Raw genomic sequence first — 24,852 nt, 5'->3', positions numbered from 1 at the left:
GACCGCGACGGGCGCCGTACTAAGTAAAGAGTACCTATATTTCATATCCCCTCTTAGATGCCTCTTTTCTAATGTAGCCATACCGAACTTGACTAGCCTTTTCTCATAACCCATTGACTCGCAGCCCTTAATCAATTATGTTGCTCTTTGAACCTTTTCAAGTTCCAAAATATATTTTGTATAGTCTGGTGCCCAGAACTGTACAGCATGTTCCAGCATATATCAGATGAAGCCATAACAATGATTTAAACAGTGGCATGATTACACTGTCTTCTCTTACCTATATGCCCCTTTTTATGCATGCTAATATCTTATTAACCGCAGCACTGCAATTGAGTCTACTGTCGATGAGAACCCCCAAATTCTTATCCATTAACAATTCCCTTCGATTTTTTCTATTTAATTTATAGATTGCACGCATGTTTCTGGTCCCAAAAATGCAATATTCTGGTCCCAATATTAAACCTCATCTTCCCAAATTTTGATGGCATAATAGAACCACAGGGCCCATCCAGTCTGCCCTTAGGGTTAAAGCATTAGGGATAGGGCAATGGTTCCTAAATTTTTTTGCATCACAGCAGTGTCAGAATTTTCACGTCACCCCCTAGGCAAAAAGTTTATTTTTGAAAAATGTTTTTTAAAAAAAAGTTAATTAAAATAAATTGTTTTCATTTGTCATACATAGGTGTAAATATGTGGGGAGGGACAAGATTTGCTTGTTTGTCAACATAGTTTATGATTGGCAGCCACCAGCACTGATTTTGACTTTGACCATATTTTGAATTAGTCCTGGACTAGCAACACCACCATACATATGTTGGGAACCACTGGGTTAGGGAATCGGGATGAGGATATAAATACAATTATTGTGATATACACAATGATTTCACTGGATTCAAGATATGTGCCCCAGTGTCCAAATAGTAGCAAGCATTGATATGCGTATGGATTTAGATACACAAGTATTTACAGGCCTGTTCTACAAATAAAAGTGACATAATTTCTTCTCACCAAACATAAGGCTTTTTTTTTTACAAATCTAATTATGTGTATTATATTCATGATTTATAAAAAGTGCATTGACACCTAATAGAGAAAAGGGCTGTATAAATAAGTTATAATTGTTATTATTACATCATATGAGACATGTACTCATGTTATTTGTTTATTAAATACAATTACAATTTGATGTTAGCTGCAGAATGGGCATACTGTACATCAGAACAATGAAGATGAAGGGTTTGTTATCTGAGTTGTTAAAAGTGTACTGTATGTCAGGCAATGAAGGTGTGGGAGAAAGTAATGTACAGTATAATAACATGTATTTATTTACTCCTTGCTACAGTATCCATCAGCTTCCGGGCAATATGTCAAATTATAGAAAAGGTGACTATTGGCATTATACATTACAGTAAGTAAAATACTGTAGCAAGATACAACTCCCCAAAATCTGAACCCCAGGGTAATTTCCATTGGCCTTTCCTTGCTCTGTAATACAACAGCAGCAACAAAGTGGGAGGGAACCTTTGTACAAAGTGTTCTAGTTAGTAGTGAAGCTTTAAGTGATCTGCTCAGATTTGTAAACCATTTGAAAGGAATTCCTAATCCAGATGGGATAATTCTACATATATTTACAATTGACTCTCTTGAGTACTAAAGATTGACAGATTTACATTTGCTTTTGATCCCAATGCAATACTGGACTATGGACTATGATTGTGAGGGGTTAAGCAGTAGTCTTGCTACAAGCCCTTGGAGGTAAGATTTAGGTCCCTGGAAATATCCCAGTGGGAGCAGTTACAGGAAATGTTTAGCAAGGGAGTGGACAAAAATCACAGCTAAAGTAGTTTGAAAACATTTTGGTTAGCATTATGCATTAGTGCAAATGTTATCTACATGGAAGTGAAATTACCATGAGAACGCCAAATGCCCACCAGTCAGCACTCTGTGTGTGTCCCTTCCGACTAACAACTTCCGGGGCCATATATTCTATTGTTCCACAAAATGAATATGCTCTTTTGTCATTGTCTATAGATTCTTTGCTCAACCCAAAATCTGTATTGAGAGAGAGGGAGAGGAGGGAGAGGAGGGAGAGGAGGGAGAGGGGGGGAGGGGGGGAGGGAGGGAGGAGGGGGGGAACGACGACAACAGAGAATCTTTTTAGTGCAATATGTAGTTGTAATACTGTAGCATTTACAGAAAGAATTAAGTCATTTTCTACCTGTGACTTTGATGTGTCCTTCGTCATCTAAAAGAATACTGAAATAATACAAAAGGAAACTTTAGTAATATAATATAATATAATTAATCATGTACTATGAATCTCAGAATAATGGTTGGTAGTTAAGATACAATATGGGGCATATACCAGGGCCATCTCTGCAGCACTGAGGGCCCTAGGCAAAGCAATGCACTGGGGCCCTACTTAAGTTAAAAAAAAATCGTAACTTCCTGCATTGTCAGCCATCCAGCAATTTGCATGCTTACAGCCAATAACTGTTTGGCTGCTGGGCGGTAGAGAATTTTTCCAGGACATCTGATTTTGTGTAATTCACAGCCAATGCAGACAGGCATCAATCTCTATTAGCCTTATAAAAAACTCTGTAGGCACCAGCAAACCCCTGCTGGAAGGCCCCTAGAATTGTGATGCCCTAGGGCAACTGCACAGTAAGCCCACACGTTAAGATGGCCCTGGCATATCCAATCAGCTGAGTTTACAATTAGGTCCTGTATCTGTCTGTGTTAAAATGCACCCTAAACATAAAACGCATGGGGTAACCCAATGATTTTCTTTATGCTTTTTACGTGGTCATGTATAAATCTTGGGTGTCTAAATGAACATGCCCCTATACAGTATGTCAATATCAAAGTGATTTCAGTAACATTCACAACTATTAAAGTACAACATTAAAAAAACAGACACCATTATGTACATATAAAGATAAATGGGTATTATTATTATTCTTCTTATTATTATTCTTATTATTCTTCTTATTATTATTATTATTATAATATAACACTAGAAGCTCTAGACGAAATATATAAATAGGCAGTAATTCAGATAGTCACCTATCCAATCTGAGCTTAATGTATAGCAAATGTGTAGAAAAAAACGTTAAACAGCGACTTGCTCTGTCTCATTTTGCACTTCCTAATATACAATCAAATGTACTCTTTTCTTAAGCCAGAACTATAGACATATTTTCTAAAAGTGAAATAAAAGCATATTTATTACTGTGAATTTAAAGTTGTAATATGATTCTATAATTCTATCAGCAACACTTGATGCTTTGTATGTGTCCAATGTCTTTACCCATTCAATACTATTTTTCAAATTATATCTATTGTGGCAGGGACAGAATATTTACACATAAGGGTAATGGAAGATCCAGTCCAGGTTTTAGAGCAGCAACAGGAAAATTAGATCCAGTTCAAGTTTCCTATACTGACGTGATCTAGGTTCGCTGATTAGCAGCACCTGTGGCTTCTTGTTAAATGTTTGTCCAGGACAGGAGGTCATTGCTCCCAATGCTAAAAAGCAGCTGGTTGATAGGCCAGTAATGTAATATTACATTAGATGCTTTGGAGTGTACCCTTATTGTGAAATCTGTGGAAAACCCTGCAATGCTGTCACTTTGGTTGCCAAGCTCTTGACATGGGTGCTGTTTTCCTGCTTCAAAATAAAGACCCAGACTTCATCTATATCCAGTGTATGTGATTCCTTGTCACACTATATTGTTTCTAAGTTGGCAACCACTAGGCTCACAAAGGTAGCACTGACAGATGGTGCAAGGGGCAGGGGAGACATATGAATTTGGTGGTGGTGGTAAAGTTCACTTTCCACAACATAGAAATTTTATAGAAAACAAAATTAAAATGTCATGCTACACATACATTGTTAAGTTGTCTCTGCAGGGCAGAATAGTGCATACAGGCTGTACCATTAGAATGCTTGGGGAAGATGTATCAGTAGTTTTAAATAGAAAAAGTAGATAAGTTACCTGTATCAACCAATCAGCTTTTGACATTTTATAGAAGGTGCTAATTAAATGATTTATAGAAAAGTATTGTTTAATATGGTCAACTTTGCAATGTGAAAATTAATATTTAATGCAAATGTACTGAAAACCTGTTGCTGGAGGTGGGCTAAGATAAGAGTCCATCTTGGTGAACAGCAGGAAGCAGTGTTATAGCATAAAGCTATGGCTCACGCCCCCTGCAGGAAGCAGTGTTATAGCATAAAGCTATGGCTCACGCCCCCTGCAGGAAGCAGTGTTATAGCATAAAGCTATGGCTCACGCCCCCTGCAGGAAGCAGTGTTATAGCATAAAGCTATGGCTCACGCCCCCTGCAGACAGCACACACACCAAAAACAAATGTATGGGGGCTCCATCTGCATATAAAAATGGAAGATTTATTTGCTACAATCCCTCCACAGTACTGTAAGGATCTGGGGGATCCTTAATATTTGTGTGTACCCACTAAAATTGTCTGTTTTCAGAGTCCATCTCTAAAATATTTAATGGTAACTAGGCTCCTTAAGCATTTTTAAATAAAAATATGTGCTTTATATTATTTAATAAATAATTCCTTTCCATAGAGGGAAGTGCTTGGTTTCATGATATCTAACAACATTGTAATAGTCACTGTAACCTGCTTTTGTTGTATTAGTGTACAGTACATCCAGTAAAGCCCCATACACAGAGCTTTATGAGCGATATTGTTCACAATGTCGTCCAGCGTGCACACTCAATATTGTTAATGATGCATGCTCCAGTGCATTGTTAATGCCCCTCTTCCTCGACCTGCATGTTCAACTGATGGAGGTCCTTGTTAAAGACGGCCAAGCTTCCCCTGCAAAGGCCAAAACCATATGCACTGCAGGTGTGGCAAATGTATTGTATAGAGAGAGTTAGATTTGGGTGAGTTATTTTGTTTCTGTGCAGGGTAAATACTGGCTGCTTTATTTTTACAGTGCAACATAGATTTCAGTTTGAAGTACACACCCCACCCAAATCTAACTCTCTCTGCACATGTTACATTAGCCCCACCTGCAGTGCACATGGTTTTGTCCACTAGCAAACCAAATGTGCTTTGCAAACCAACCTGAATCACCCCATTGTTTGAAAACTATGTGTATATGCTGCAATATAAGCAGAACTTACTTTTCAGGTTTTAGATCTCTATAAATAATGCCGAGACTGTGGAGATGATCTAATGCCAATGCTAATTCAGCTAGATAAAATTTGACATCCTCTTCTGTAAACATAACCTATTGGGCATAAAGACAGGATTACTGAATAAAATTAAATGGACACAGGTTTTTTTATATAAAACACTGCACAAACACTGGACTGAAACTGCACACTTAGCAGCACCCCTGGACTGATACAGCACACTTAACAGCACCCCTGGAATTAAACTGCACAATTTTTTATTATTTATTAACAGTTTCTTATATAGTGCATACATATTGCTCAATTATTAGCACCCCTGCAGTAAAAAAAAGGCACCTATATGGCACACTGGGTAGCACCCATGAGCTCCTACTGGACACGGGGTAGCACCCCTGGAATTATACAGCACCCCTGGAATTTTTAGGCCCGCTTGGCAGCAAGCTTGGAATTATACGAAACTCAAAGCGGCACCCTAGGAATTTTGCATCACACATGGCGGCACCCCTTGAATTATACAGCAAACATGGCGACACCCCTGGAAATATATATGACACATGGCGGCACCCCTGGAATTATACAGCAAACATGGCGGCACCCCTGGAAATATATATGACACATGGAAGCACCCCTGAAATTATACAGCACATATGGTGGCACCCCTGGAATTATACAGCCCACATGAAAGGAATTCCTGGATTATACATGACACATGACAACACTCCTGGAATTATACAACACACTCGGCAGCTCCCCTGAAATTACACGGCACACATGGCAGCACCCATGAAATTATACAGCACACATGGCAGTACCCCTGGAATTATTCAGCACACTTGGCAGCACCCCTGCAGTAAAAAGAAAACAACTTTTTTTTATATTTAATATATTTTTTATAAATCAAGGGGCCCCTTAGTAGTCCCCCACCGCACCCCCCTTAGTGGTCTCCAATAGTAATCCCCCATAGTAGGTCCCTCTAGTAGGTCCCCCACAGTAATCCACCACAGTAGGTCCCCCATAGCTGTCCCCTGCTGCCCTCCACAGCCCTCTATGCAAGCTCCACGTTCTCCCACCACCTTCCGCAGCACACAGCACGGACATGTTAGATTGAAAATAGCGCTGATCACCAGGACTTATTTAGGGTCAGGGTCTAGTGAGTATACGAAAGCAGGATGATGACGTTCAGTCTCGCTCTGGATCCGGAAATGGTGCCTCGGATCAAGTAAGTTCGGGGTACCATTCTCTAGACCCTAAACCTGCTCATCTCTAATTAATAAATATATATATATATATATATATATATATATATAAACATAACCTTTTAAAAACACATTATAATATTATTAATAAACCCCTTTCGCCCATGACAAGATTGTAGGTTGAATTGAGGTGAAATGAACTAGCCAAAAATATCACAATTACAGTTAACAATATTGTGAACCATTTCTCCCAGTTTGGCAGATCTTCCCTGGCGTACCAAAGCAAAGCCACTTTAAAAATAAAGAAGTACAGTATAGTGATATTCTTACATTGTCCTGTCTGTTGGACACAGCTACAGTATGTATAGATGTTAAACTAGATATATTTTCTACTTAATATTCATGGTAGTTTTTTTTTTTTTATTTAGAGAGATTTGTAGTATAAATGTTGACTGATTTTCCCAAATTGCATTTCCACAATTTTCCACATTTTTGTTTCTAAACTGAATAAATACAGTACCTCTTTAGAGAGTCTACTAAATAGATCTCCACCTCGCAGAAACGTTAATATTAAATACAGCTTTCCTTCTGTTTGAAATGCTGTAGATAGGAAAGATAAAATATATATGTAAGTTCCTGTAACACGTAAATACAGTATGTATCAAACTAATAACTGCTGTTTTCTTTTTAAGTGCTGCAAATTTCATTCTCAGGTCTACTGAAATGACATTAACTAGTACAATGTGTTTCCTTTGTATTAAATGCTTTATATGAAATCTTAGAGAGGGCTACTCAATAGACTGTCATACCAGATGATATCATGTTTTAGCCAAGTCTCAAGCTGTCAAAGAGCTTTCACAAGACATAAACCACAGTATGACACATGCCACAGTATGACACATGCCACAGTATGACACATGCCCCAGTATGACAAAAATTTATAACACACATTACATTTTTTATTTACCATAATGAAGTTTGACTATGAAAGGATGGTTGACCTCTGCCAAGATATCTCTTTCCATCTTCGATCTCACACGGTCATTAACTACATTATCAAAAACAGAAAAGATTCCTTTTAAAAAAAAAGCTGTCATTGTGTAAACACTAATGTGTGTAAAGCTGTATTGTTATTTCACATCTTATAAAAACATACAAGATATTTAAATTGTATTTACTATAAAAGGTATTTAAATATTTGTTTTTATTATTATGAAAAAAAAAAATCACAGTGAGGACCTTACAAAATGTAGAATTGAATGTGTGTTTCATCAAAGCTGCAGGCATAAAATTTTCTCAACAAAACATAACATTTGCTTTGCTGGCAGCCAAAAAGGTCTAAAAGGAAGATGCGGTGCTAATGTCCTGGTACTAGCAGAGGACTCTGAAAAGAAACTCGCACTGGTCCTCCACTGCCCAGGTGAAGATTGCATCTATAATGATGTCAAGGCCTAGCGGTGGTGTGATGTTGAATCCAGTGGGGAACTACCAGCACAGAAGACAATACCTCTTGTTCCCACCATGGTTGGTTGATGGAGAAGGCTCCAGTGGGGTACCCTTTATTTAGTAAATCATAAGGCCATAAAGGTTTAGCCTTTAGCTACCCATAACCCATTTAATCAGTTTGGGTGCAAGTAAAGTTGGCATTAGACCATGCCACCAGTATTGCCTAACATTTGCTGGTACCCTCACTGGTTCACCTTTTAGGTCTCTGGTGTGAAGGGGTTTGCCAGCTTCCACACCATCCACCAGGGATATAACTATACAAACAGCCTTATTTTAAAAAGCCACCCTTTTTCTACCACAATTTACTGTTTTCCTAGTGACAGAGTAACCTGTTTAATGGCTTTGTAGGGCTACAAGTTACAAGCAGCCTAGTGTGTGTGTGAGTGTGCATGAGTGTTCCTACCCCCAACCCAAGGATGGAGGTAACTTCAGTTGGCCATTCACAGGTGTCCATGATAATTTTTCATCAGTTTCTCACTTGTTCTTCCAACAGTCAGGCCCCCATTCAATGTTCCCTCTAATTTTATGAAGGCTGTGTTCAGCAAAAAATATAGGTTGTGCAACTTTGGAAAGAAATTGAAATTTGTGTGCGTCACATAACGGTATAAAGATCAGATGTGCAGGAAAGCCAACCCTGGCAGATCCTGGCAACCAAGGGCAGGCTTACAGGCTGACTGACAGCCAGGCCAGCTGAGCCATATTGTTATACACAGTATCTGGGGCCGCCAAAAAATAGCTTAAAAAAAAATGACTACACTAAAATTACTGTGCGCTCTGTTGTAATGTCTGTGCACGTGCTCGGCGAGTTGTGTGCGCACGCACATGCTCACAGCTTAGAGGGAACACTGCCCCCATTACAGGTATGTTGCTGGTTTTGTTTCTTTTGTATATTTGGATTGCTTAACTTTGTTGGTGTGTTTATACCTACGTTTATACCTTATTTAGAAATTCTTAATTTTCAGTCAACATTTTCAAAATAGCATATCATACATGACATGAAAGTTTGATTTACAATAGAGATGAGAGCCGGGCCAAAGATTTGAATTAGTTGCTGGGATTTGGATTTAGCTTTGTCAAACAGCGGTGAAAAGCTTTAGATTTTTTTCAAAAATGGTAAAAAAACACCCAAATCGCGTAATTTTTGTGTTTTTTTGTCCCTAGAGTAATATTAACTTCAATAACAATAATTTTCAGCCCTTTCCAGACAATGTTGACCACTTTACAGGTCACAATGTTGTTTTCATTCAATTTAGGCCAAGGTCTGCAGCAAGCTGGCTGGTTATTAACACATGGAACTTCTGACAGTATCAGAATGGTAAATTGAAGTGCAGTACACACAAACAATAAAGTAGAGCAAAAATGTTTTCTCTTTTTTTAATTCGCAACTTGTATAATGCTGCGTGGAGGCCAAACAATCATACACAGAACTTCTGACAGTATACTATGGGTGCAATACACACAAAGAATAAAGAAGAGGAAAATAGATTTTGATTATTAAAGTTTAATATCTTAATTTATTTTTAATGAGCAGCTTGTATAATGATGCGTGAAGCCCGAACAATCACACGCAGAATTTCTGACAGTATACTATGGGTGCAGTACACACAAACAATTAATAAAGAAGAGAAAAATTGATTTTGATTTTTTTACTTTAATAAATGTATTTTTAATGCACAGCTAGTATAATACTGCGTGAAAGCTGAACAATCACACACGGAACTTCTGACAGTATACTATGTGTGCAGTACACACAAACAATAAATAAAGAAGAGAAAAATAGATTTAGATTTTTTTTACTTTATTTAATTTATTTTTAATGCACAGCTTGTATAATGCTGCGTGGATGCAGAACAATAACACACACATAACTTATGGTGTTAACCAGGGCTATTTTTCTGCAGGCTCCAGCAGGAACTGTGGCCCTTATTCTAGTTCATTCTTTCTGACAAAATATTTCTTAGATGGACAAAACCATGTGCACTGCAGGTGAGGCAGGTGTAAAACCCCACCCAAATCTAATTATCTCTGCACAAGTAACACCTGCCTCACCTGCAGTGCACATGGTTTTGTCCATCTAAGAAATATTTTGTCAGAAAGAGTGAACTAGAATAAGGGCCACAGTTCCTGCTTGAGCCTGCAGAAAAATAGCCCTGGAGTTAACTATTGGGGTGCAGTACACACACAAAAAATAAAGAAAATCAAAATTTAATTTTATATTGTATTTTTTTTATGGACGGGGCTTACATAGTTACATAGTTACATAGTTACATAGTAGGTAAGGCTGAAAAAAGAGACTTGCGTCCATCTAGTTCAACCTGGTATAGATATCCATTGCTGATTTGGTAGGTTCTGATATTTTACAGACAGATTATATTTCTTATTTGTACCCATGGATGTTTTTATCCAGTAAATGCTTGTCCAACTTTGCCTTGAACGCATTTAATGAGCCAGCCGTTACCACCTCTCTGGGAAGAGAGTGCCAGAGTTTGACTGCTCTGACCCTAAAGAAATTCTTTCTACTAGCTGAATGAAATCTTTTTTCTTCTAATCTATACTCATGCCCTCGTGTCCTAGATTCCTTTCTAGTAGAAAAGAGGGTGTGTGACAGTTTCTTATATTGGCCCTTGATATACTTGTACATGTTGAGCATGTCCCCCCTTAAACGTCTCTTTTCCTATGTAAATAGTCCCAAATTGCTTAATCTCTCCCCGTAGCTTAAATTCTCCATTCCCCTAATAAGCTTTGTTGCTCGCCTTTGGATTTTTTCTAATTCTATGATATCCTTTTTATAGTGTGGGGCCCAGAACTGCACTCCATACTCGAGGTGAGGTCTCACCAATGCTTTATACAGTGGCATAATTACCCTTGAGTTCCTAGTTTCCATTCCCCTCTTAATACATGCCAGAATTTTGTTGGCCTTTTTTGTAGCTACATTACAATGGGCACTACATCCCAGTTTGCTGTCTATTTGGACTCCTAGATCCTTTTCAAGTATGGAATTACCCAGTTTCTCTCCGCTAAGGTTATAACTTGCACACTGGTTGTGTCTCCCAAGGTGCATAACCTTACATTTATCTACATTGAACCTCATCTTCCATTTTTTTGCCCACTCATCTAGAATTGCAAGATCATTTTGAAGCATGTTGACATCTTCTGATGATTTGATGACTTTGCTAAGTTTTGTATCGTCCGCAAAAATGGATACATTGCTGAGTAACCCTATCCCAATATCGTTAATAAAAATGTTAAACAGAATGGGCCCCAAAACCGAACCCTGGGGCACTCCACTTAGTACCGGTATCGTATCTGATACGGCACCATTCACAACCACTCTTTGTTCTCTATTACATAGCCAATTCCCTACCCATCTGCAGATATTTTCACCCAATCCTAGGTTCTCCATTTTATTAATCAATCTCTTGTGTGGGACAGTATCAAATGCTTTAGCGAAATCTAGGAAAATCACATCTACAGCATTTCCATTATCGAGGTTTTTGCTAACCTCTTCATAGAACCCTAGTAGATTAGTTTGGAATGAACGATTTTTCACGAACCCATGTTGGTTAGTACTGAGTAGACGGTGATGGTCTAAATATTCCTGGATACCATCCCTTAAAAATCCTTCAAATACTTTACCCACAATTGATGTTAAACTAACGGGTCTGTAATTAGCGGGATCTTCCTTTTTTGAATATTGGCACTACCTCTGCTATTCTCCAATCTTTTAGTACTATACCTGACGATAGTGACTTGCTAAAGATATAATGTAGGGGTGTAGCTAGTTCATCCCTTAATTCCATTAATACCCTCGGATGAATCCCATCTGGCCATGGTGATTTATTTGTTTTGAGTTTGCTTAGCCTCTGTATTATTTCCTTTGGCGTGAAATCCACAATGAGATCTGGCTTATTTGTCCCGTTTGTGGTATGTGTGCGTTCCACAGTCTGCTCTCCCTTAGTAAATACTGATGAGAAGAACTCATTTAACAGTTTTGCTTTTCCCTTGTCCTCAGTAACACTTTTTCCACTAGTATCAGTTAGTGGGCCTATGTTTTCCTTAATTAAACATTTACTATTTATGTATTTAAAAAACTTCTTTGGGTTGGTTTTGCTTTCAGTGGCTATGCGCTCTTCATATAATCTTTTAGCTGCTTTGATTACCCCTTTACAAGTTTTGTTTGATTCTTTGTATTTTGCGAACGCCTCCTCATTCAAGTTATTTTTATAGAATTTAAATGCTCTTGTTTTATTGTTGATAGCTGACCTTACTTTTTTGTTCAACCATGGTGGCTTTTTTGTATTGAATTTACCTTTATTTACTTTAGGAATGTATTCAATAGTTAGTGAATCAAGCACCTTTTTTAAAGTATCCCACATTTCCTCTGCATTTTTCCCTCCATAACCGTTTCCCACCCAATTTCTTTTAGGGCTTCCCTGAATAATTCAAAGGTCGCTTTTCTGAAGTTTAGTATTTTTGCAGATCCTTTTTGATGTAATTTACTGAAGTTGATTTCCAGTGAAACCATATTGTGATCACTGTTTCCTAATTGTTCAATTACTTTTGTGTTTGAAACTAAGTCTGTGTTATTTGTTAATACTAACCTGCATCACATCACACTGCTGTCATTCATCTGTGTATTTCTGTATACCCCCACATCCCACAATCCCTATAGGTATCATAAATAAATCTGTTGTAAGAAAAATGTGATATGTATGAAATCATGATACACAGATTACCTTTAAGAGTAGCTTTTTTCAAAACCTTCATTGCATAAAGCTGTCCTGAATCAGCACCTTTCATTTTCCGGACAAGAAAAACCTGTAGGAATAGTTACATCCAAACCATTATCCACAAATCAACCTGGATACACAGTACAGTAAGACCAAACATTTTCATTATCCACACACTGGGCGGGATGCTCTAACATCCGCGCCCGCCCTTAACCGCACATCGCTGACATAATTATCGTATATGCTGTAACATGCGATAATTATGGCAATGGACAGCTCTTGGTCCCAGCGGCTCCCCCCTCCCTCCCTTTCCCGGTTTGTGCTGCTGCGGGGGGCTGGCTCTCCTCCTCCCTGCACCCAGAAGAGAATCTACAGTGCAGGGAGGAGGAGGTCACAGGTCCAGGTTGTTAATGTAATTGTCAATTTAAGAACTGTGCTGTAGAAGAGAATAGGATAAAGTATTTAGATATAATGTAGGGATTCACAAGTGTAAATTTACTAAGTTGATGTTCTATTGGCTGAATGTGGGGGGGCGTGACCACGGCGGTGTGTGAGTGAGCTCAGGTGAGTGGAGCTCCGGCACGTGTATAAGCTCTCCGCCTGAAACCCGAATGCGAGCAGACACCCACCCCAGCCCATACTGATCCTCTGATCCTTATTGACCAGACTGTGAAGGCTACTAACTCGACCGCTTGTTGGACTGGCCGCGCTGTCCGGTTGCCAGCCTGGCAGTGTTGCTCTGTGTTCCGGCGAAGGTCCGGTCGGCTCCCTGGCTGCTTTGCTAGAGCACCGGTCGGAGGCGCGAGCAGTAGGAGGACGGGGCGCCGCATACTCAGCAGCGGGTGCTGGCGCACAGCGTCATCTGGTGGGCGCCTCAGGCACGCCGAGTGAGAGACGGCGAGGTGCATCCCCCAGCTGAGGAGGGAAATTCAAACGCTTAGCACGCTCCCCTGTCTGGAGAGAGCATGCAAGGTGTACAGACAGCAGGTGACAGTGGCAGTGTCACAGATGCTTTGACTGAACCCCAGCCCAGGCAGAAGGCAGGAGCTGCAACAGAGATCAGAGCCTACAAGCTGCAAGACATCCTTGAGTGACCCTGGTTTGGACCCTGACACTGAGGTAAAAATTAACTCTAAAAACAAATCTGTTGCACTTCAGGCTGTCCATCTTTTATCTCCCTCTGTAAGACCACAAAGAAGTAATATTCTGCTATACAGAAAATATTCCCTATAAACTGACACAGTGTTAAAAGGGAAGAGTGCTGGGTAGCACTAACTAGTGAGCTACAATTAAGCCAAGCCGGTGAATTTAAAGAGACACTGACCTAATTACAAAAATGGGGAAAACCGGCCAAACCACAGCTGCCGCCCGCTTGGAAAAGTATGCTCGCTCACAAACACAAGCTGCAAATAACTCCCAACTGGTTACACCGCAAACAACACCCTCTAAACCATCCCTCCAAGTCCAGGCCCCAGAAGTCACACTACAGCAGGTCCTGGATGCAGTTAACAATTGTGAAGTACGACTCTCTGAACAGATCAATAAATTACAAGCAGATATTATGCTGATCAGAGACGACGCACAAAAAAATAGGGACCAGGTCACAGAGTTGGAGAAGCGAGTTTCAACAACTGAGGATACAGTGGGTCCCTTACAGGCCCAAGTTACCACCATCTCCAGTCAGCTGATGGACTTGCAATCCAAATTTACAGATATGGAAGGACGTTTGCGGCGGAATAACGTCAGATTTGTTGGTTTAGAGGAACGAGCAGAGGGGAGAGAACCTGAGAAATTCTTAGAAGAATGGTTAAAAAAAGAGCTGGGGTATGAGAGTTTCTCCGCCCAATTCTGCATTGAAAGGGCCCACCGTATTCCTGCTCACCCACCTATCCCAGGTGGATATCCCCGTACCCTCATCACAAAGTTTTTGAATTTTAAGAACCGCGATAGAGTCCTAAAACTAACCCGGGACAAAATTGACTTTGGGTATAATGGGACAAAGATTATGGTATGCCTCATTGGGTAGGTTATACCCTCATCGCAAAGTTTTTGAATTTTAAGAACCGCGATAAAGTCCTAAAACTAACCCGGGACAAAATTGACTTTGGGTATAATGGGACAAAGATTATGGTATGCCTCATTGGGTAGGTTATACGGGGTGGGGGGTGGAGGGGGGGTAAATGTTAAATGTTGTTTGTCGTTTTTTTGTATATGTCTGCAGTATTATTGCCCCAGTCCACGATCTCTACATTGGGCAGTATTCAATGAAAGAAATTCTCCGTGCATGGCGAGAGATTTTTTCTCTCGCCATGCACTCGCCCTGTTCCGGAGGGCTCGCTGCCACTCCTGCTCAATGTGGTTAAAACTCGCCGCCACTCGCGGCGAGTCTTAACCCCTGCAGCGGATGAGCGTCCACGGCAGGGAGCTGGCAGGGAGCCGTGGGACGGTGGCAGCCAGGGAGATTAAAGTCTCCCTGGCTGCCCCAGAACATATGTGGAGGGGAGGTGGGCTCCCCGGGACCCAGGCAGCACAAGCTGCCCCCCCCTATAGCCAGCGGGGGACCCAGTATTCACTGCACCCGATCGTGCATATGTAATGATCGGATGCAGTGAATATATGAATATCTAATGAGCGGCTCGAGAGCTCTGGCCCCCTGCTGGCTGCTCTGTGTAAAAAAAAAAAAATGTAAAAAATATATTTTTTAAAATTAAATATATATTCATGTGCTATAAGCACATGAATAAAAATAACATGCCCCTTCACAGAAAAAAAATCCTGATTTTTTTACACCAAAATTAAAAAAAAACCTTTTAGTTTAAAGGTTCACATTCCAGCTCTCCATGAAAAGATGGAGAATTGCTACACGGAGAGAGACGGCGAAAATCACTTAGAAAGACGGCGAATATTTCACATTGAATAGGGTTGCTCGCTTTTGGAGAGCAAAATGCTCCGTCCAAGGCGAAAAAAGCACAAATTCGCCGTAAAACAGGGCGAATTTTTCTCATTGAATACTGTCCATTGACATGGTGATATTTTGAAAATATGAAAAACTTAACCCCAACAGTAAGCTCTTGAGAAGAAACCCCTTAATGCCTATATTTGCTATTTGTAAAAAAAAAAAGTAGAAAATGGTTAAAATTATTACGTGGAATGTACGCGGCTTAAACAACAAGATTAAAAGATCCTTAGTTCTTAAGCAATGTAAGGCCTTAGAGGCTGATATAATCTGCTTGCAAGAGACCCATCTGTGTGGTGAAAAATTGTTGTCTTTAAAACGTCCATGGATAGCGCAAGCCTTCCATGCACCTTTTACCACACGAGGGGTCTCCATTCTGATAAAAAAAAACTGTGGTATATGAGCACACCTCGGTTCATATTAATCAGAATGGCTGCTATGTGTTTATAGATGGACTAGTCAATACAGTTAGGTTAAGCTTGTTAACAGTATATGTCCCCCCACCGTTCAAATTCGATGTATTAAGAGCTGCTCTGGAATTTATTGCAGCTAGGCCTGATAATCCATTTATATGTTTAGGCGATTATAACAATGTGATGAACTATATATCCAACATATATGGAGCCCCAGAAGGGGAAGTCCGGTGGGGAGAAGTAACTTCGCCAAGTTTACTGATGAAGTTGGCTGGTATGAGATCTGGAGAGAAAAGTTCCCGAAGAAGCGTCAATACTAAAACTAATAATGTTACTCGCCTACTTTTAACAACTTTTCAAGAATTGATATGATCTTCTCATCTAGTGATCTACTTAATAAGATATCAGTAATTGAATATAAATCCCGAGGTATCTCGGATCATTCCCCATTGATATTACAATTGGATCCAGAACCCTGCCGAGGCCACCAGTACTGGAGGTTCCATCCAGCGTGGTTGTCTCGGCTGGGCGATCTGGGTGATGTAAGAATGGAAATTGACGGCTTCTTTGGAATGAACATTAACTCCACTAAACCAGCAATTGTTTGGGAATCCTTTAAAGCCTTCTTAAGAGGTATAATGATTAAAAAAACTGCCCAGGCGAAAGCAATTCTCCAAAAAACAGCATTGTCGTTAGAGGCAAAAATGATGAATTTAGAGCAAAAGTTCCTATTAAGTCAAACCAAACCAAGTAAACAAGTAAACAAGAATGGTTGGTCGCACAGCGCGCCTGGGTGACACACCTACAAGAAATGGCAAAATGCAAGCTGTTGAAGGATTCCCACAAAATGTATTTGAATTCAGATAGAGCAGGAAAACTTATGGCATATATGGCTAGAGTGGATAAACCCTCTAATGTAATTCCTAAAATATATACAAATACAGGTGATATAGTTACCGATACACCAAAGATGGCAGATGTGTTTGTGACCCATCTAGCAGAAACATATAAATCTAAAAATACACAGGGGAATCTTGACTGTAATAAATATCGACATAATCTTGAACTCCCTATGATATCCCCCGAAGCCAGGGAGTTATTAGAACAGCCTATCAGGCTAGCAGAGATTGAAGGTGCAATAAAGGGACTCTCGGCTGGTAAGGCGTCTGGGATAGATGGCCTTCCAGCAGAATTATATAAGGTATTTGAGGGTACGCTAGCACCAAGGCTATTATATTTCTTTCGAGAAATGGAAAATGAGGCCACACTATCTCAGTCTATGACAGAGGCCGTTATTACGGTAATACTTAAAAAAGGAAAAGACCCACTTAAGGTGGAGTCATATAGGCCAATATCCCTATTAACGGTGGATGCCAAGATATTTGCAACTGTTTTAGTTAACAGATTAAATAATGTAATAGATGAAATTATACATCCAGATCAGACTGGATTTAGGAGGAGTAAGTCCACGGCAATAAATCTGCGCCATGTATTTACATACCTACAAACTGGGAAGATCACCAGTACAGAGATAGCGGTGGCCTCATTTGACGCTAATAAGGCCTTTGATTCGCTGGAGTGGCCCTACCTGAAAAACACACTAGACGCATTTGGCTTTGGACCACGATTTGTAAATAGGGTTTTTGCTATCTACCAGAGCCCTACTGCCAGAGTTTCCATCAACGGGTTCGCCTCTGATTTATTTCCCCTATTTCGCGGTACGAGACAGGGATGCCCACTCTCCCCCACCCTATTCGCGGTGGCCATAGAGCCAGTTGCGTGTAAGCTCAGGAAAAACTTCTCTGAAAATCAAGCGGGGGATGGGGGTGAGGTGGGCAGCCTTGTCTCGTTGTATGCAGACGACCTACTAGTGGGCATGTCTAATTATAAGAAAGATCTTCCTCAGGTAATGGCTATTCTCCAGGAATTTGGATCCTATTCGGGTCTAATAATAAATAGGGACAAGTCTTTTTTGATGGTAGAAGAAAGAGTGGGTGAACCGGAGAATATAACAATTGGCGAAGGGAATATCCCTAGGGTAGATAAATTTAACTACCTAGGAGTTGTAATTTCTAAAGACCCAAAGGAGTATGTAATAGATAACATCTTACCACTGATTGAAGAAATAAAAACAAAATGTAAAAATTGGCTGAAACTACCCTTGACAATTATGGGAAGGGTCAACCTAATAAAAATGATAATTTTACCAAAAGTACTCTATGTATTACAACATTCTCCCATATACGTCAGTAATACGGTATTTAGGAGGCTTAATGGGGTATTTATACCATTTATTTGGAGAAATAAAACCCCTAGGATTAAACTTGAAACACTTATGAGATCGAAAGAACAGGGAGGACTCGCTCTTCCAAACTTTAAATCGTATTACATGGCAGCTCAGTTGGCCCACTTGCAGGAATGGCTTGAGGAGGTGGGTCAAGTGACGGAGCTATCGATAATGGTTAATGTGGCCATTCCAGGCCACACGCCTCTACAAGCCATCCTTACAAGTAAGTGCTGTAAAAAATATCCCCCGATACTTAATCAGGCTATAAAAATATGGAGATGGCTCAGTAAGGAACAAGGCTACAATGGGATAGACCCCAAAACAGCCATATTCTCACTAACCCCGTTTAAAAAATTAGAAAAACAGCAAGGCAGGGTAATATGGGATGATGTCGGAGTTAAAACAATCGGCCAAGTTATCGAACAAAATAGAATAAAAACATTCTCTCAACTCCAGGAGGAATATGATCTGCCAAAGACCATGTTCTTCCAGTACCTCCAGATAAGGAGTGCTCTGGAGGACTATATTAAAAACAAACATATTGATGTGAAGGACAACCCAATAAAAACTTTTATTAACAAAAATGGGCATAGGTAAAAGCACTTCCAAACTGTATAAACAAATTATAACTATAACACAGACCGACCAGCTTGAAGGTCTAGTGATGAAATGGGTCGGCGACATTCCGGAACTAACAAAGGGGGATTGGGAGAAGGCACTCTTAAAGAATTTGTTGAAGTCTTTATTATTGAGAGTGCAAAAAACTCAGTACAATATTACTCAGTACAATATATTTATTCAAACTTATTTAACCCCTGAAAAAACAAGTACATTTTCAGGTAAAGAGGCAGATAAATGCCCAAAATGCAAAGAGGGAGGATGCGATTTTTGGCATCTTATCTGGCAATGCAATTCGGTACAAAAATTTTGGAAGGATATCAGTGGCATAATGACCAGTCTGGGAATACCCCAGCTAGAAATTAAGCCCATTGCACTGATACTTGGAGTTTGGCCTAATCTGGGTATGTCCGCAGAAATAAGGCAGCTGGCTATCAATCAAAGCTCGATAGCCAAACTCTGCATTGCACGGAATTGGATGGCAAAGAGAGCACCGGTGCTAATAGAATGGACCAACCTTGTTAACAATACTTTTGAGCAGAAGAGAGAAATATATATAACAAGAAACAACATAAATAAATTTTACAAAATTTGGGGCGATTGGTATCACTCAAAATATTATAATACAGCACTAAGCACTTAGAACGGCGAATGATAAGCCGCCAAATAAGTAGATAGTAACACTAAGAAAGTATAACAAATATAAAATAAATACAAAATCTTAAGATAAACAGTACACAAATATAAATCTTTTGAACACCACAAGTATAATTAAATAACCACAGTAGGGTATACACATAAAGTCAAATTAACCTAAAATTAAATTGGTTAATAAAAAATAATAATAATAAAAAAAATTTTTTTTAAAAATATAAAAAAAAATATCAAAGTATAAGATTTGAAGTAATAGTAGGTATAGCCACGATAGGGTGGGGCTGGGATACACTATAAAATAGTCACGGCCCAAACAATAAGTTAACCAGGCGGGATTAAGATTCGGTCAAAAATAAATAAACAATAAAACCATCCCACCTCTATATGGAACAAAACTGAGGGACACGATAGGGGTTAGTAAAGGATAGAAGAGACGGGTAAGATTGGGGTAAGAGTGCATGGGACTAAAGATATAATGATGCAGAATTTTTTTATTTTTTTTTAATTATTCATATTTATTAAGGTTTTATGAAAGAACAGTTTAAACCAATTGACAAGGTAAACACAATAACAGTGCAAATGGTGATCAGTACAATCACAAAGTCATTGGTAAAGACTAGAAAGAGGGGAATCGGGGAGGAGAGAGAAGAGGGGGGGGGGGACTGGGGTAGAGGAACTATAAGAAATGTCTTACAATAGCAATCACAAATAGTCACACAGACATGGGTACAAACTGTCAAGAAAATGTATTCTGAGTACAAAATGCTAAGGAGGGGAGAGTGGTATAGTAGTCGGATCCGCATTTTTATAGGAAAACCATTTAGCCCAATTTCGTTTAAGGAGAGGGGATGGAGGGTTATATGGGTTATAAGGCATTTATATGGGTTATAAGGCACTTATAAGGCAGTCCTCTAAGTTAGAAATCTACTAAGTATGTGACTTTTCATTTGTCCGCACTACAAGTACCAGCGCTCTGCATATACTCCTATTGAGGTCTTGCAGTAATTATTCCATGTATGTGACTTTTCATTTGTCCGCACTACAAGTACCAGCGCTCTGCATATACTCCTATTGAGGTCTTGCAGTAATTATTCCATGTATGTGACTTTTCATTTGTCCGCACTACAAGTACCAGCGCTCTGCATATACTCCTATTGAGGTCTTGCAGTAATTATTCCATGTATGTGACTTTTCATTTGTCTCCTGAAATCACTTTTAACTGCTAATCTGAATTATGGCAATTGCAGAACCAGTGTTGTATTGTTAAGGATGTTTCTAGCCTTTGCATAACCTGTTTGAAGCTGTTGTCAGTGAGGCCTAATTTATTGGGGTACATATTTTTGACTAGTGTTTATTTAAAACAAGCTAATTGATGTCCTTTGATTAGCTGGTCATGTGCCCTCAGCTGTAGCCTCTTCTAATCAGACTTGGTATATATCTTCACTTATAAGGCAGTCCTCTGCCTGGGCAGTTCTCTAAGTTAGAAATCTACTAAGTGAGAAATTACAAAGTGATATTACTTTTAAAGAACAGTTAAAAAAACAGTTGAACAACATCAAGCAAGGTAAATACAATATACATTATTACATCATGCTCACCAAACTGCTACTTCTCATTTCATTACATGGAATTTTTACCAAACTTCACTCATCCTATAATCTCCCTGACACTCACCACTCTGTGCACATTGCCTCTTCTATTATTCACTCCCCTCTTCTAAACACTCATGAGCTCTTTACTTACTTCTCTACTTGTACTTTCACATCCACATCCCACCACCAATACAAAATAACACAAACATCCACCTTTATTTATCTCTCCTTTCTAATCTTATTATCTGGTGACATATCACCAAACCCAGGCCCAAACCACCTGTCCCACTCAGAGTTTACTGGTTGTATGCCTAGAAATTCGGCTAACCTCATAAATATCACATGCCTCCCACCACACTCCAAACAACTTAAATGTGCCCTATTGAATGCACGCTCTGTTTGCAATAAATTAACATCCATCCATGACCTCTTTATCTCTCACAAATTCAACCTGCTGGCAGTTACAGAAACCTGGCTCACACAATCAGACACGGCCTCGCCTGCAGCACTGTCACATGGTGGTTTCCACTTCACTCACACCCCCAGGCCTGGTAACTGTAAAGGAGGTGGGGTTGGTATATTACTGTCACAAGACTTCACATACTCAGTTCTACCATCTGCTCCTTCACTCACATTTACATCATTTGAAGTTCACTCTATTATGGTGTTTTCCCCTTTCTCTCTGCGTGTTGCTGCTATCTATCGCCCACCTGGGCTTCCCAAAACTCAATTTCTAGAAGATTTCTCTGCCCGGCTCCCCCATTTCTTATCCTCTGACATCTCCACTGTCATCCTGGGTGACTTCAATATTGCTATTGACAGTCCACCATCTTTGCGTGCTTCCAAACTCCTCTCTCTAACCTCCTCTCTCGGCCTCTCCCAGTGGTCTGACTCCTCTACTCATGAGGAAGGCCACTGCCTTGACCTTGTTTTCACCAGGCTGTGCTCAGTCTCTGATTTTACTAACACTCCCTTCCCTCTCTCTGATCACAATCTCATTACCCTCTCACTCTCTTCCATTACCCCAAGCTCACTGACACTGAAATCATGCAAGCCTACTCTAACCCGCAGAAATACTAATGCAATTAATTTTCCACAACTTACCACCTCCCTGCAACAACAGCTCTCACTAATTTCTACATTTACCTCTCCTGACTCTGCTGTTTCCCACCTCTACCAGACTCTTGAAACAGCCCTTGATGACGTGGCTCCAGCTACCCATTACACCCCACGTAGGCTTAGATGCCAACCGTGGCACACCAAAACAACAAGACAACTACGAAATCAGTCACGTAAAGTAGAATGCCAATGGCGCAAATCTCGTAGTACGACTGATTTCCTCGCATATAAAACTAGCTACTACTCCTTCAGCAATGCTTTGGACACTGCCAAACAAACATACTACCAATCTCTCATCTCTTCTCATGCCACCAACCCTAAGCGACTTTTTAACACCTTTAAGTCTCTTCTGTACCCTCCCCCTCCTCCCCCACCGGCTACCATCAGTGCACAAGAACTTGCCTCCTACTTTAAGGACAAGATTGATAACATCCGAGATGAAATGGTACGCTCTTCAACAACCTCTAACCCTCTTTCTTTCCCACCTGAACCCTCTGGCACTTTCTCTTCATTTGAGCCCACAAATGAAAAGGAAGTATCCGCACTATTCTTATCCTCTTAGTCTACTACCTCTCCTCTCGATCCTATACCTGCGCAAGTCATTAAAAATCTATCTCCTGTGATTATTCCAACCTTAACTAAAATCTGCAATCTCTCTCTTACTACTGGTACTTTTCCTTCTCTGCTCAAACATGCAGTGATAACTCCTATTCTAAAAAAACAGAATTCTGACCCTAACTCTCTCTCTAACTATCGTCCTATATCTCAGCTCCCATGCCTCTCCAAGCTACTGGAGAGACTTGTCTACTCTTGCCTCACAAACTTTCTTAACTCTAACACCCTATTAGACCCACTTCAGTCAGGTTTTCGCTCTCATCACTCCACTGAGACAGCACTGACTAAAGTGGTGAATGATCTGGTAACGGCTAAGTCTAAAGGCCATTACTCACTACTTATTCTTCTTGATCTTTCTGCTGCATTTGACACCGTCGATCACTCTCTTCTCTTACAAACACTACACTCCCTAGGTCTTAATGATACAGCCCTTTCCTGGTTCACATCTTACCTATCTGATCGCTCTTTCAGTGTTCGCTTCTCTAACTCTACTTCCTCTTCATTACCTCTGTCAGTCGGAGTCCCACAAGGTTCAGTCTTAGGTCCTCTGCTCTTCTCAATCTATACCTCCTCTCTTGGCAAACTAATCAGCTCTTTCGGATTTCAGTATCACTTGTATGGTGATGATACTCAAATCTAACGATCAACCCCAGAGTTGTCACCAGTGGTTTTGGGTCGAGTTTCTGATTGTCTCTCTGCCATCTCATCTTGGATGTCTTGTCGCCAACTCAAACTCAATATTTCCAAAACGGAATTACTTATATTCCCGCCAACTAAGATCAGTTACCATCCTGACATCTCCATCGCTGTTGACAACTCGATAATCTACCCTACCCCACAAGCTAGTTGCTTAGGGGTCATCCTCGACTCTGAACTGTCCTTTCTTCCCCACATTCAATCTGTCTCCAAATCATGTTACATGCATCTAAAAAACATATCCAAAATACGACCCTATCTCACACAAGACACTACCAAATATCTTATCCATGCACTCATTATATCCCACATTGATTATTGCAATAGTCTCCTAACTGGTCTTCCCAAGAACAGACTCTCACCACTGCAATCAATTTTAAATGCTGCTGCTAGGCTGATCTTCCTTGCAAGACGCTCATCGTCTGCTGATCCGCTCTGCCAGTCCCTCCATTGGTTGCCTGTATATTACCGTATTCAATATAAAACACTTCTACTTGCTTATAAAGCTATTAACCATACTGCACCTTCTTATATCTCTGCACTTATCACAAAATATCTCCCATCTCGACCACTACGCTCTACACAAGATCTGCGTCTCTCTTCTGCACGGATCATTAGCTCCCATTCATTATTACAGGACTTTTATCGGGCTGCTCCCATCCTATGGAATGCCCTTCCACGCACATTAAGACTCTCCACCAGTCTCCAAACTTTCAAGCGTTCCCTGAAAACTCACCTCTTCAGGCAAGCCTATCATATTTAAGTTCTACATGCATAACCCTCCGAGGCACTTATGTATTATATAGCTTCCCTTCTGGACTTGTAACTGCTATGCTATTACTGGTGCCTGTCCTTATGTTTCCCCCTATATCCCTATAGATTGTAAGCTTGCAGCAGGGCCCTCCTACCTCCAAGTCTGTCTGTTGTTACCCAGTTTGTCTTATCACTGTCTACTATTGTAAAGCGCAACGGAATCTGCTGCGCTATATAAGAAACTGTAAATAAATAAATATGGGTTAGGGGTCGTTTCAAATGTGAAATGCTTATGAATCTTGGCTTCTATGGCTTGAATCATAGGGATATTCGGAGTCTTCCATTGTTGAGCGATAGCGGCCTTAGCTGCAATAAGTATATGGCCCAGGATGTAACCGTCAACTTCAACCACTTGTGGGTATGCATAGTGATGATGCAGAATTTCTATGTGCTGTATGTTAGTGATAGTACAGTGTTATTGCTATTGCTATATATGTAATAAGTAAGTGATGTAAAGGTTGTATATCAATGTCTATGGAT

At 40.0% G+C, this 24,852-nt stretch overlaps 1 protein-coding gene across 1 annotated transcript in view; it reads right to left on the bottom strand.

Moving 5' to 3' along the window:
• Window positions 1-24,852, bottom strand: part of RPS6KA2 (ribosomal protein S6 kinase A2) — a 178,964-nt gene that overhangs the window by 102,466 nt on the left and 51,646 nt on the right. Inside the window, exons 3-8 of the mRNA XM_083176465.1 lie at window positions 12,616-12,697; window positions 7,341-7,421; window positions 6,894-6,973; window positions 5,166-5,272; window positions 2,222-2,259; window positions 1,913-2,055 (exon numbers count right to left, since the gene is read on the bottom strand). Coding sequence (XP_083032591.1) covers window positions 1,913-2,055; window positions 2,222-2,259; window positions 5,166-5,272; window positions 6,894-6,973; window positions 7,341-7,421; window positions 12,616-12,697 — 531 coding nt within the window. The remainder of the gene's footprint in view (window positions 1-1,912; window positions 2,056-2,221; window positions 2,260-5,165; window positions 5,273-6,893; window positions 6,974-7,340; window positions 7,422-12,615; window positions 12,698-24,852) is intronic.

This window comes from Crinia signifera, chromosome 3 (genome assembly GCF_055691185.1).
Source record: "Crinia signifera chromosome 3, ASM5569118v1, whole genome shotgun sequence".
In the NCBI taxonomy this organism is placed as follows: domain Eukaryota; kingdom Metazoa; phylum Chordata; class Amphibia; order Anura; family Myobatrachidae; genus Crinia; species Crinia signifera.
This window is presented reverse-complemented; position numbering and strand designations above follow the sequence as displayed.